This window comes from Dreissena polymorpha, chromosome 7, assembly GCF_020536995.1.
Source record: "Dreissena polymorpha isolate Duluth1 chromosome 7, UMN_Dpol_1.0, whole genome shotgun sequence".
NCBI lineage: Eukaryota > Metazoa > Mollusca > Bivalvia > Myida > Dreissenidae > Dreissena > Dreissena polymorpha.
The window spans coordinates 18245167-18260469 of NC_068361.1; the positions used below are offsets into that span (position 1 = coordinate 18245167).

Sequence of the window (15303 nt, forward strand, 5' to 3'; positions counted from 1 at the left end):
GGCCAAATCAAACTCACAACGTATACCCCTTGTTCAAGTGACGAAAGGAATAGAAAAGTCGCAGAAGCGTTTAAAGGATATGGTGGACAGAGGAAAAGATAACATGAAATCACTTAAAGCTTCTTACGAACAAATATGTGAAAAAATACTTGATGAACGTCGACAGATCAACGAGAATCTTGACCGACTTCAGCAAAACACCTTAAGAGAATTGGAATCAAAACAAGATTGTCAGCATCGAGGACAAGTCAGAATATAATGTTCGAACAGCTACTGATAAATTATCATGTGCGATTACGGGTATATGTACGACTTCCAACAGGGATCTCGTTATTGCTGACTTTACCAATAAGTGTGTGAAACTCCTTAATCAGGCGTACAAGGTGATTGATCAAGTTCAGCTGCCTTCTTATCCGAAGTCCATGTGTAGCATTTCCTCCTTCGAAATGGCGGTGACTGTAAGCGAATATATAGCCGGTGCTCTTAACGGGATTCATTTCTTACGGGTAGATGGCGGAAAGATTATACGCAAACAGGTTCTAAAAATGAATCATGTCTGTTATGGAATTGCGCATGTCGATGCAGAAGTGTTTGTGACTTCCGGTACTGCGTTGTACGAATACACAATGGACGGACGGTTAGTTAAGAAGTTATACGAAGATAGAACTGGACCAGCCCCAGGTGATATATGAGTACATTATTATTTTCCTTTTTATCAGGGATGCTTTGCACTTTGTGTTTACATATGCATGAACTTGATAAAGATGAGATCTGAGCGTAGATTGTATCAATACGGCTGTTAATTACATAGGGCAGGCACATGGTGAAGGACCGACTTTAATGTTCTATAAGGGTTACAATGACGTTAGTTGAAATCATGCACTCTAGTCCTGTTCCAAAACGTCATCTCCGATCAATTAAAATTGTTTGACAGGTATTTCAATTATCAAAGTATCTCAATCATGACATTAATGAGTTATGTACTAATAATGTTGTTTACAACAAAAGAAGCTTAACACACTAAGCATCACATGCGGTCACAATTTTTCAAAATTTCTTATAATTTTAAGAATAACTGGCTTAAGTCTTTAATGTTATAAAGTCGTAATACTCTTTTAAAGTTGATTTAGTATTTTTAATAAATATTTTCCTATTGTTTATTCCAGATATTTCTCCATTTAAAGGTTATACATTTGAACGATAACTGTTTGCTAACTATTGATATGAGAATAAGTGAGCTTACGCTAATACTATTTAGAAAGAAATACTAATATTCAAGATTTCGTGCCAGATTGTGTAAGTTGTATTCCTCATTTAGTTGTAGGTGTTGGGGTGAGTCCTGATGGGAAGATGATCTATGTGACGGACATTAATGATGGCATGCTTCGCACGCTGACCAGGGATGGAACAATCACAGCTACGTTCCAGGATCCTGCATTCAAACATGGCTGGCTTACAGCTAACATACATGTGGCAGCCACAGGGCAGGTTTTCGTCTGTGGTGACAACTCCATAAGTCAAGTGGATACAGTCGGCAAGACAATCCTCAATACAATCTATGTTGACATTGCAAAACCTGCATCTGTCTACTTTAATGAAGAAACGAAAAAACTAATAGTTGGATTTTGGAACCACGACAACATCAATGAGTTCAAAATAAAAACAGTTCCGACTTTTTAATTGACAAAAAAATATAATAAAGAAAGTATTTACAGCATTACGTAATTTATACTATTATTCATTTATTAACCTAATTTATATTTCAATAAATTAAGAAACTTTTATAATTAAATTCAACCTTTTTATTATTTTCCTTTTTTGTACAATTTAACATGAACGGAATTTACGTAGTGCATGTTATTTTCTTTCGGTAAACGATTGCGATTTTATTAATAGCATTGAATTTTGGTTTTGAAGTGCATGTTTGTTTGTGTATGTATCAAAGTTTTTTTAGACTTTTATTCAGATTTAATTTCATATCGTCATTTAAAATGTGTCCTAGTTATAGTCATAACATTCAGATTAGCTACAATTAGACCTGGTGAAAACCTTTAAATAATGTCATTCATTATAGTTAGCTCACCTGAGCATGAAGTGGTCAAGGCAAGCTAGTGTAATCACCCTACGCCCGTTTTCTTTCAGCGTGTATTGTGCTTTGTGTGTCATCAACTGTTAGCTCATTAACATTCTAGAGGTAACATGTTTTATCCGATCTTGATTAAACTTGGTCAGCATATTTATCTGGACAATGAATGTATCTGTGTCACGTTAGCGTAAAAATAGGTGACCATGTTAAATGTTTAAAAAAGATACAATTGTTACCACTTTAAGACCTTATTAATTACTCATTCATGATAAAACTTTGCCGGAATTGTAATCCTGACATTGTCTAGGCCAAGATTGAATCTGGGCCCCTTGCTTCCCAAACCTAGGTCACCAGGTCAAATCTTTGAAAAACCTTGTTACTAATCTAAAGGCCCAATATATATTTCAAACTTGATGAAACCAGGACAAAATGTTTATATGACAATATAAAGTGCAGGTTTGAATCTGGGTGGGCTGTGGTCAAAAACTAGATCACTTGGTCAAATCCTTGAACTCAGATGAGCGCACAAGGGCCATTTTTAGAAAATCGCTATACTGCCTTCGCTGTGTAGACTTTGGTGACTAGATCGTGTATAAGATATTTTACTCCATAATATATTTCATCTGCAAAAACATTTGAAAATTAAAAAAAAAAGTTTTGTTAGTAATGATTGTGAGTTAATATGTAAATAATAGTGCTTTTTGCTAGTAGCTGTGAAATAAAGAGCAATTGCATATCAAATATTTAGAGTAATAAGATTATGAATGATTATAACGTGGTTATCATTCACAATTGTATTGTATTATATACGGCTCTCGTCGTTATATAATATAAAGATAGTGTATCGTTGTTAGAATTTGTACTAATCACCAAGTCAATCAAACCCTTAAGGAACTTCTATCTTTCAAATGTTGTAGTTTTTGTATTTCATAAATTAAAATCACCGTTTAGAGTCCCTCTTTTGTTTTTGTTCCGAATGGATAGACAATATGCTTTATGGGAATTGGAACATATTTAAAAGCTGAATGAATAACATCTTCCTACCCATTGTTGGTCAGTCATTGTAAGCAGGGATTACATATAAACATTCAATTTATAACTACCGAGTAGTTTATTTTTAGCGTCAATAATTGAATGCACGTTAATATTTCTGGTATATATTGATAAATTGATAATGTGAAACAATACTGCCATTTTTGAAGGAATGTGAAAATTATGTCAAGAATAGTGTGATTCACCTGCAGAATTTTGTCAATTTTTTCTTTAAACTTTGCATCAAACCAAGTCTTGAGCTATCTACCTTGTTTCAAGATAAACACTTCAACGTGTCATTGCATCTATTCTTTAAGTGTAATGCAGATGAACACATTTCACTTGATTAACTGCGTGAATTTGTGTCTGGGTATAGATCAGTACATAGAGAATAACAGGTTACTGCCATGAAGTTGTGTAATCTATTAGGTATTAAGGCGAAGAAAAAAAGAAAAGTGAAAGGCGAGGCTTGCCGAGTGGTTGTTTTATACGTGCCGAGCCTTTTTAATGTTTATTATAAATTCAATTAAGGATTTTTAAAGAAATCATGAAATATAATCAAGCTGAATTTAAAAACAACAACAACAATAACATGAATATGTTTATGACGTTTTATTTGTTTACCAAGATGTAATGAGCACTTTTGGTTATTTTTTTTTTAATGTGTGTGTTGCATTTTGTGTCTACAATATATTACAAATTGGTATCAAATTGTTTGTGTTGTTAAGTAGTAATATGGCCTGCGTCGAAGCATTGACTCATATAACAACTTCCGGTATACGTAATAAAAAAAACAAATCGATAATCAAAATATTATTTTATCATTTCTTAACTGTTTGAGTCAACATATGTCAACAAACAGGCTTAACGTTCATGTTTGTTCTCTTTATATTCATATTATTTAACCTCTTGGCTGAATGGTTAAATCGTGTATACAGTCCAACCTGTCAATAAAGACCACTCAAGGGATTTGATCGTTGTGGTCTTTGTTCACAGGTGGTCTTTATTCGCAGGGTCGATCGAAACTTCGCAAAATATGCTAGTATTTTTCAACAGGTACCTTATCTATGTATGTGCTCTATTGTTTAAATGTTTGAATACTTATGCATGTATAATGAAATAAAGGATTGAAAACACAGTTTTGTTTTACATTTGTATATTTATTACATGTTGTATTTCTATTCCCTTATGTTTTTATTATTTATTTAAGTTATCATATACTGTATAAATAACTATTGACATACATGTAATTCTACAAAGAACAAAGTACAAAATACACATAACATAGCAAACAGTTATACATGAAATACATGAATCACTACTACACAACCAGTAAAGTTGACAAAAATGGACAATAAATGACATCTGATATTTATACAAGACTGAAAACATCCAAGAATAAGATTCCAGACAGATACTCAATGTACCAGTAGAAACAACAAAACACAATAAGCACTACGACCCCCGTCCCCCTCCACTCAAGACACACACAAAATTAAAACACTCACTTAAAAAAATCACTTATTTTACTCTGCTTGACACTAGAGTCCATCCTATATTTGATAAACACATCCTGTGCTTCCATGATTGAGTTCAGCAAGCAGTCATTTTTTTAGAACGCTTTAAAATGCTCTGAATTTGAGTTTTTTCTACACCAAGATCACTAGCCACTCGTCTGCAACTGTGTCCTTTAACTAACAAACTAATGACCGTAACGCGTTCTTCCAGCGTCAAGAACTTACGCTTGAAAGCCATGATGGTTAACTTGAACTGACAATTAATTTTCTATAATCTATGAACGTCTTATTACGGAAAAATTTAAGAAGAGAATGACTATCAACATGTCTTTAATAGGCATCGTAAATGATATGAAACCATTAATGAGTTAATGAAAGCCCCAAATGTGTCTTTGATATTTTCGGCATTTAGTACATTAATCGCGAGTCACTTAAATACAAAGGCAAATTTTTACACTTTTGACAAACTGTCAAATGCATAAAAGAAGCAGGCGACTACCAATTAGCAATGCATGTTAAATAAACAACCAACTGCTATCGAGTGCAATAAACTGTCACTTGCCAATATCTCCATAGCGACCGACGAGTCCACTGGTAAGATGTGTATTACGTGACTACGCAGCGTCCTGGCGGCCATTTTGTTATTTGAAAGTTGCGAAATCGTTGATTTTTATGATTGCAGTGGTCGTTGTAAGCTATCAAAATCGAGATTTGGGAATGTAAAAGGGTGGTCGTTGGTCTTTGTTCACAGGTGGGCTTTATTCGCAGGTTCAATATATAGTGAAATCGTTCGGGAGGAAATCGGTGTGGTTGTTTTTGACTGTTCGTCGCTATTAATAGGCGGTCGCTCGGGCAGGTTGGACTGTAATTAATGTTGCACAATATATCATATTTAAGCAATTCAACGTGATTGATGGCCGTTGGGGGCGTCCTGTGTGCACTTTGGGCATCAGCGGGGATCAGTTTATTCAAACCGCTAAATACCCAGTCTCACTATGACGCCGGCGGAGCCCTGATGCGTGATCAGGCATCTACTAGGATGAACAGGGGCTCTACCGGGATGAACCGGGGCTTCAACGAGAAAGTATCAAAATGTTAAATACAGTCATTGAAATTCCTCGGGAGTCTCTGGCAAGGACCAGCAAAAACTGGCGTGGCAACAGGAACAAATGGGATGGCATAATAGCTCCACCGGGGCCCATGCAGACCTCGTCATAGCTACGGCAATTTAAGCAGTGACACATATGCCTTTATAAATGTTATATTGTTCTATGATAAAATAAAAAGATTCAAAAGGTTTGAACAGAATCTTTAGACATCAGTGGACACAAGAAGATTTTAGGCTCCAAAAAACCTCACCTCTTTGAATCAAAGTTTGTTAATTGAGTGAATGATCTTATCAGAAAATCCGAACTGTTTAAAGGGGCAAATGAAAAGTATTTCCCCATGACAATGCATATTCTTTGTTTTCAAAACGGTATTTATCTAAAACAGATTTTTTATTTTTTGTTTTACATAGATGCCTTTAGTGGGAGTCAAACTTATGCATACACAAAATCTACTTCCATGAAATTTTAACTTCACTAAAGTCCTCTTAGTAATAGTGTGCATGTGTATCGTGGATATTTATGTACACTTCATTACATATTATTACTACTACCAATTGTCCCATGCATACTAAAAGTCTCCCTAGCGACAATTTCTTATTTAGGTATCCAGATGTTTTAATGATCATTTATAAAATGGAGACATTATACAAATAAATGTGTCCAGGAACCATTTAATCCAGTCTTGTTTAAATTTAATATTATTTTTCAAAATATAATAAGGTATTAACCATCATTCTACCCCTTTAATTATGTATATTTATGCCCCCCTTCGAAGAAGAGGGGGTATATTGCTTTGCTCATGTCGGTCTGTCGGTCGGGCTGTCGGTCCGTCCACCAGGTGGTTGTCAGACGATAACTCAAGTACGCTTGGGCCTAGGATCATGAAACTTCATAGGTACATTGATCATGACTCGCAGATGAATCCTATTGATTTTGAGGTCACTAGGTCAAAGGTCAAGGTCACGGTGGCCAGAAATAGTAAAATTGTTTTTGAATGATAACTCAAGAACGCACACGCCTAGGATCATGAAACTTCATGGGTAGATTGCTCATGACTCGCACATGACCCATATTGATTTTGAGGTCACTAGGTCAAAGGTCAAGGTCACGGTGACCCGAAATAGTAAAAAAATTTCCGGATGATTACTCAAGAACGCATACGCCTAGGATCATGAAACTTCATTGGTAGATTGATCATGACTCGCAGATGACCCCTATTGATTTTGAGGTCACTAGGTCAAAGGTCAAGGTCACGGTGACCCGAAATAGTAAAAAATTTTCAGGATGATAACTCAAGAACGCATACGCCTAGGATCATGAAACTTCATGGGTAGATTGATCATGAATTTGCAGATGACCCCTATTGATTTTGAGGTCACTAGGTCAAAGGTCTAGGTCACGGTGACCCGAAATAGTAAAATGGTTTCCGAATGATAACTCAAGAACGCATACGCCTAGGATCATGAAACTTCATGGGTAGATTGATCATGACTCGCCGATGACCCCTATTGATTTTGAGGTCACTAGGTCAAAGGTCAAGGTCACAGTGACCCGAAATAGTAAAATGGTTTTCGGATGATATCTCAAGAACGCATACGCCTAGGATCATGAAACTTCATAGGTATATTGATCATGTCTTGCAGATGACTCCTATTGATTTTGAGGTCACAAGGTCAAAGGTCAAGGTCACAGTGTCCCGAAATAGTAAAATGATTTTCGGATGATAACTCAAGAACGCTTTTGCCTAGGATCATGACACTTCATAGGTACATTGATCGTGACCCGCAGATGACCCCTATAGATTTTCAGGTCACTATGTCAAAGGTCAAGGTCACAGTGACAAAAATCGTATTCACACAATGACTGCCACTACAACGGACATCCCATATGGGGGGCATGCATGTTTTACAAACAGCCCTTGTTAAAAATAAGATCACTATAATTTGGACAATTCAAAAGCCTATTCAAGTGATTTATTCACCTTAATTGTCATTGTTCATAATTGATCTTTTTTATATACCTGTTTGATAACTGTTTTTAAAAAACTTTGAAATGACCGGTATATAAGATGAAACAGAGATAACACATTGTTTAATACTTGCTAAGGAGCCAATACTCAACATACATGCAGGTAACTGATGGCTTGAAACATAACCAATGCTATTGAATTAGATTATAGTGTATTTCATGAATATTTAAAGCTTGAAAATTCATGCCAAAAACACTAAAGGCAAATTATTTAAGTTATATGGATATTTTTTTTTGTTTATCAATATCAATTTAACAGGTTTTTATAATTGGTAGTTCTAAAATGTTGTGCAATTACCTAATTTAAATAGAATGCAAAATTGTAGTAGAAGGAAATTAAAACAGCTGATTGCAATGTATTAACTCAGATAATTATCCCCCGCCATAGGCGGAAGGATATTGTTTTGGCGTTGTTCGTCCTTCCGTCTTTCCGTCCGTCCGTCCGTCCGGAGCCATATCTTGGAAGTGCTTTGGCGGATTTCATTGAAACTTGGTATGAGTATATACATGGATAAGAGAATGATGCACGCCAAATCGCATTGTAAACCATCTCTTAATAACGGAGTTATGGCACTTTGTATATTGAAAAAATGCTTTTGTTGTGTGTCCAGAGCCATATCTTGGAAATGCTTTGGCGGATATCATTGAAACTTTGTAGGAGTATATATATATATCTTGTATATTAATAAGAGGATGAGGCACGCCATATGGCATTGTACACCATCTGTTAATAACGGAGTTATGGCCCTTTGTATCTTGAAAAAATGCGTTTTTGAGTGTCAAATATAACACTTTTGTGTCCAGAAGCATATTGGCGGGGATTATCAATTCAACGAATTTGCTTGTTGTACATAGTTTTCCTCAAAAGGCAATTCATATATACCCACTTGGAATAGGTGTGTATGTGGGGAAACTAAAATTACCTAGTTAATGTGTCTGTTTGTTGGTCTGTAATACTTAACATTTCCAGAAAACATTTCTTTTAACCCATACTGTTCCAAATACATGAGTTTCTGTTATACATCAAGGCCTTTTCCGCTTCATTTTGGAAAAACGCCACACTGCAAATTTGGGAATTTCGCGTCGTGAAAAACCCCGTTTTGGGAAAAAAATTAATCGCAAATAATTGGGAAAAATAATCGCATGTAAATAGTGTTTCTTATATTTCAAAGAAGCCGTTAACTGGTAAATAACGACTATTTTGATAACATATTATTAAAATTTTACAAAATATTATGAACATGTGTGATAAGTGCAGGTATTTTTATCTGATTTGGGGGAAAGTGCCTGGCCTTTTTATGTCCCCCACTATAGTAGTGGGGGACATATTGTTTTTGCCCTGTCTGTTGGTCTGTTGGTTGGTTGGTTGGTTGGTTTGCGCCAACTTTAACATTTGCAATAACTTTTGCAATATTGAAGATAGCAACTTGATATTTGGCATGCATATGTATCTCATAGAGCTGCACATTTTTAATGGTGAAAGGTCAAGGTCAAGGTCATCCTTCAAGGTCAAAGGTCAAATATATGGGTCAAAATCGCTCATTTAATGTACACTTTTGCAGTATTTCAATATTCAAGATATCAACTTGATATTTTGCATGCATGTGTATCTCATGGAGCTGCACATTTTGAGTGGTGAAAGGTCAAGGTTAAGGTCATCCTTCAAGGTCAGATGTCAAATATATGTGACCAAAATCGCTCATTTTATGAATTCTTTTGCAATATTGAAGATAGCAACTTGATATTTGGCATGCATGTGTATCTCATGGAGCTGCACATTTTGAGTGGTGAAAAGTCAAGGTCAAGGTCATCCTTCAAGGTCAGAGGTCAAATATATGTGGCCCAAATCGCTTATTTTATGAATACTTTTGCAATATTGAAGATAGCAACTTGATATTTGGCATGCCTGTGTATCTCATGGAGCTGCACATTTTAAGTGGTAAAAGGTCAAGGTCAAGGTCATCCTTCAAGGTCAAATATATGGGTCAAAATTGCTCATGTAATGTCACTTCTGCAATATTGAAGCTAGCAATTTTATATTTGAAATGCATGTGTATCTCATGGAGCTGCACATTTTGAGTGGTGAAGGGTCAAGGTCAAGGTCATCCTTCAAGGTCAAACATCATATAGGGGTCAAGGTCATCCTTCGACGTCAAACATCATATAGGGGGACATTGTGTTTCACAAACACATCTTGTTTGAGGTGAAAAAATCGCGCGAAACTCCGGCTTGGAGAAAAGAAGGAAAGTCGTAAATAATCAATTATACATATTTTACTGTTTTTAAAACAAATTCAAAGCAACAGATAATTTAATTATGCACTATTTTATGCCCCCCTTCGAAGAAGAGGGGGTATATTGTTTTGCAAATGTCGGTCGGTCGGTTGGTCCATCCAACAGATGGTTTCCGGAATGCCCCCCTTCGAAGAAGAGGGGGTATATTGTTTTGCACATGTCGGTCCGTCGGTCGGTCGGTCAGTCGGTCAAATGGTTTCTGGATGATAACTCAAGAACGCTTAGGCCTAGGATCATGAAACTTCATAGGTTCATTAATCATGACTGGCAGATGAGCCCTGTTGATTTTCAGGTCACTAGGTCAAAGGTCAAGGGTCAAGGTCACAGTGATTCAAAACAGTAAAATGGTTTCCGGATGATAACTTAAGAATAATTAGGCCTAGGATCATGAAACTTCATAGGTACATTGATCATGACTGACAGATGACCCCTATTGATTTTCAGGTCACTAGGTCAAAGGTCAAGGTGACAGTGTCTCGAAATAGTAAAATGGTTTCCGGATGATAACTCAAGAATGCTTACGCCTACGACAATGAAACTTCATAGGTACATTGATCATGACTGGCAGATGAGCCCTATTGAATTTCTCGTCACTAGGTCAAAGGTCAAGGTCACAGTGACTCAAAACAGTAAAATGGTTTCCGGATAATAACTCAAGAATGCTTACGCCTAGGATCAGGAAACTTCATAGGAACATTGATCATGACTGTCAGATGACCCCTATTGATTTTCAGGTCACTAGTTCAACGGTCAAGGTCACAGTGACTCAAAACAGTAAAATGGTTTCCGGATGATAACTCAAGAATAATTAGGCCTAGGATCATGAAACTTCATAGGTACATTGATCATGACTGGCAGATGACCCCTATTGATTTTCAGGTCACTGGGTCAAAGGTCAATGTCACAGTGACTCGAAACAGTAAAATGGTTTCCGGGTTATAACTCAAGAATACTTAGGCCTAGGATCATGAAACTTCATAGGTACATTTGTCATAACTGGCAGATGATCCCTTTTGATTTTCAGGTCACTAGGTCAAAGGTCAAGGTCACAGTGACAAAAAACGTATTCACACAATGGCTGCATCTACAACTGACAGACCATATGGGAGAATGCATGATTTACAAACAGCCCTTGTTTTATATTCTACACTGGATTAGGTTAACTTATATATTTAAAGGTTAAAACAAATAATTTGGAATTGGGATTTTTTTTCAATTGTGAAAAAAACACAACCAGATTTGCATTGGGAATGGGGCCGAATTTTGGACCCGTGGCATAGGGCGGAAAAGGCCCTACATTCAATAACAAAGGGTTATTAAGTGTTTATCCAATGCGCATGTCTTTGCAAGTTTGATAGAAAACATAGTGGGTATGTACACATCTTTTAACGCGTCGTAACATTTCTTATAATTGTTCCTATCGGCATTGCTTTCAACGGCTTTTTTTCTGATCAAAGCATCTTGTATCTGACAAAGTTTATGCTTATTTTGTTGAAGGCATCATTCCTGGCTACGGACTTTGGGTTTCTGAGGTAGGCTTTGTGGAGGTGGTGTTTCTCATCCAATAACTGTTAAATGTCCTCTCATCAAACCAGTCCTTGTGTTTCTTGCCCCAAGGGTGTCAGTGGTTGTAGCATAAATCAGTTTTCTGAGTAATGCCCAATCCAACACGCTGCCAGAGCATTTACAAAGGAAAGCTTGCAGCTGGCAGTCTTTAACTTGGCAATGTTTATCCCGCCTATAACTCTTTCTCAAGATAACATAGTCAATAAGATACTGGTGGTTTGAGCGAGGATGCATCCATGACGTTCAATAACGGGTGTGAAGGGGCAAGATAGTGTTTGTGATCAGAAGTTCATGCTCATCACATGTCTGGAGAAAAAAAGACCATTGCTGTTGCAGCGGACCACTCCATGGTGTCCAAGGACTCCTTATTAGTCCATGCCAACTCTTGGGTTGAAGTCAATTGTCTCAACTTAACATTATTTGATTAATTTGGTCACCTGTGATGTTTATCTTATTGATATACGAATAAAGCGAATTAAGACTTATTAAAGTTACTTCTTGTAATTTGGGTAATTATAGGAAATTATAGTTATTAAAGTAATAACATAATCAGTGGCAGTATTTAGTTGTAAGTTTTTTTTAAATGATTGTCATTTAAGATAAGGTCAGATAAACCGAAGGTTTCTCTTTGCAAAAAAGTGGCGACAACTTTTTTGGGTGTCAGTGAAAACCCTGCATCACCAGCAAAGATAGCAAGTTCGACTGGTTGGTAAAATTAGTTTAAATTTTAAATTTAAATAATCTATCAAAGTAAAACAAACATGAACTAGTTCGCATTTTTTAGCATATTAATATCCTAATATATTTTTTCTGACACAAGGTCCGACAGTTTCGGGAATTATCCCAGACCTGAGCAAATTTTATCGGAAATGTCCGCGATCCGATGTCTTTTGCATGTGTTGCATAAAACCTTATGACATAGGGGAGAGCTGTTTATCATTTGAATCAGGTCCCAAAATGTGTTTGAAATGGAACTTAGTTCCAAAAAGGGAGGTTAACGCGTTTTAATTCGGAAATAGATAAATTCAAAGACATCAAAACGTCGAGATAATAAAATATTATTGATTAATGGTATAAAGACGCGCAAATCAGTACATGTTTTAATGAAAAATTACAAGGCAATTAATGCAAACAATGGGAAAGTATTGACCCACTGAGAAAAAACAATAAGTCAGATTACGACTCATGAATTGCAGTATATGTATTTTGAAAGTACCATCCAACGACATTTGACAAGTACTTTAAAAAAATTATTGGTGAGGCTGGGAAGGTGGAGGCGGGCGTATATTAATAACCCGATACGGTAAATACATGGACGTTAATTACAAATGAAATGAAACTAAATGAAATTTAATTTTATTTAAAAAATATTAAATTTTTAATTTCATGTTGTTTGCTTGATAATTTTATGTAATGCTCGTTGATACCAATGTATTTATGAGAAAAATTATGTTGTACATTCTGTGTTAGTCTTAAACAAAAGAAGCAAGTACAGGTTTCTCTACTGAATATATGCTGAAATTCTTCATTTAAATTGAGATAAACTTTGAAATATTTCAGGCGGTGGTAAATTTTCTTATTGAACAGTTCATGTATGCCTTTGCCATAATCTGAAATTGTTAGTATGTTTCTTAATCAAGTATCAATTTGAAATTAATACAAAAACTATAGAATCCAACTTGTGCCGTTCTGCCCGGGTGTACGCCAAAAAATAATTGATCCAAATAGACCAGTGCGTGATGGCCAGTGGAACATTAATGAGCACTGGTGTACAATTAATAAATTAATAAATTGTATTCTGCATAAAACAGACACAATTTAAACCTCATCTAAAAATAGTTGTCTACGCCCCGCCTACTTGTTTACGGCAGTGATTAACTCCGCCTTTTCATCCGTATTTCCCGCTGACATCACCTGCGCATGCGTAGAGATTAATTAATCGCTTGAAGAGATGAATTCATCCCTTGCTCTGCGTTGCGATGAATTCATCTCTTATAGGGCTTAATTCATCCCTTGCGATGAATTCATCCCTTATAGGGCTTAATTCACCGCAATTAACCCCTAAAAAACACTGTTAAAGGTTTCATACAGATTAATTCGGATGATAAGGAGTGAAAACGGAATAATCCCTAACAATCGGCTGATTGAGGGTTATTTTTAAGGGATTCTAAAGAGATTAATCCTGGAACAAAATCCCTAACCCCACTGTCCCCCCCCCCCCCACCTCTCCCTACATACACAAATTTTTACATTTGTCTAAAAACTCCTAAGATGTCTACAAAGGCACAAACGTGGCAAAATAGCCTGCTCAAAGTTAAATTGTGATATAAAGCATCCTTTTTAACACATGCTTCCAAATGGATCATGCAACGGAGTCAAACATAATTGTATATTACAGAGTCGCTGATTGAAAGGCTTTTCAAACTGCCTCTATAAAGATTTTGATTCCTTCTGTTATGAACTCGAGTGAGTTATCTCGTTCACATGAGATAGGTATATCGTTACCATGACCTGCTTAGTACTTCACAGAGGTAGGTATGTCGTTACCATTATCTACTTTGTTCTTCACAGAAGATAGGTATGTCATTACCATTATCTACTTTGTTCTTCACAGAAGATAGGTATGTCGTTACTATTATCTACTTTGTACTGCCAATGAGACTGTTAAGCCCTTATCATGACCTACCGAGCACTTCACATGAAATAGATAGGATGTTACCATGACTTACCGGTACATTTTACTTCTTCTGTCCAACCATAAAGTGTTTACATGGGCTGTTCAATCATACGTTTTTATACCCCCATTACCACATACATTTTTATACCCCCATTACCAATGGTAATGGGGGCTATATAGGAGTCACTTTGTTGGTCGGTCTGTCTGTCGGTCTGTGGGTCTGTCCCGAAAGCTTGTCCGGGCCATAACTAAGTTATTCATTGTGAGATTTTTAAATCATTCGTCACAATTGTTCACCATCATTGGACGGTGTGTCGCGTGAAAAATTGCGTCGATATCTCAAAGTTCAAGGTCACACTTTGAGTTTAAAGGTAAAAAATGACCATAAATGAGCTTGTCCGAGCCATAACTTTGTCATTTATTGTGAGATTTTAAAATCATTTTGCCGATTTGTTCACCATCATTGGACGGTGTGTCGCGCAAAAAAATAACGTCGATATCTCCAAGGTCAAGGTCACACTTTAAGTTCAACGGTCAAAAATGGCCATGTCCGGGCAATAACTATGTCGTTCGTCGTTCATTGTGATTTTTTAAAATCATTTGGCACATTTGTTCACCATCATTGGACGGTGTGTCGCGCGAAAGAATTAGGTCGATATCTCCAAGGTCAAGGTGACACTTTGAGCTCAAAGGTCAAACATTGCCATAAATGAGCTAATGTCTGGGCCATAACTATGTCGTTAATTGTGAGCTATTGAAATTTGGCTCACTAGGTCAAAGGTCAAGGTCACTGTCACTATGTGAGAAAATCGTTTCTGATCAATAACTCATGAATGAATTGACCAATTGACTTGATCATTTACATGTGCATTGGCCTTGGACAGTAGATGACCCTATCGAAATTGGGTCATGAGTTCAAAGCCTTGTTTTTGGGGTATATGTTTCCCAATTGAGGACAAATTGCAAAATGTTCAATGGACGCATGAAAAAAAAT

At 36.3% G+C, this 15303-nt stretch overlaps 1 protein-coding gene across 1 annotated transcript in view; it reads left to right on the plus strand.

Annotated features, from left to right (window-relative positions):
- Positions 1–1350: 1350 nt before the first annotated feature.
- Positions 1351–15303, plus strand: part of LOC127839503 (G-protein-signaling modulator 2-like) — a 33213-nt gene continuing 19260 nt past the window's right edge. Inside the window, exon 1 of the mRNA XM_052367892.1 lies at positions 1351–1530. Coding sequence (XP_052223852.1) covers positions 1351–1530 — 180 coding nt within the window. The remainder of the gene's footprint in view (positions 1531–15303) is intronic.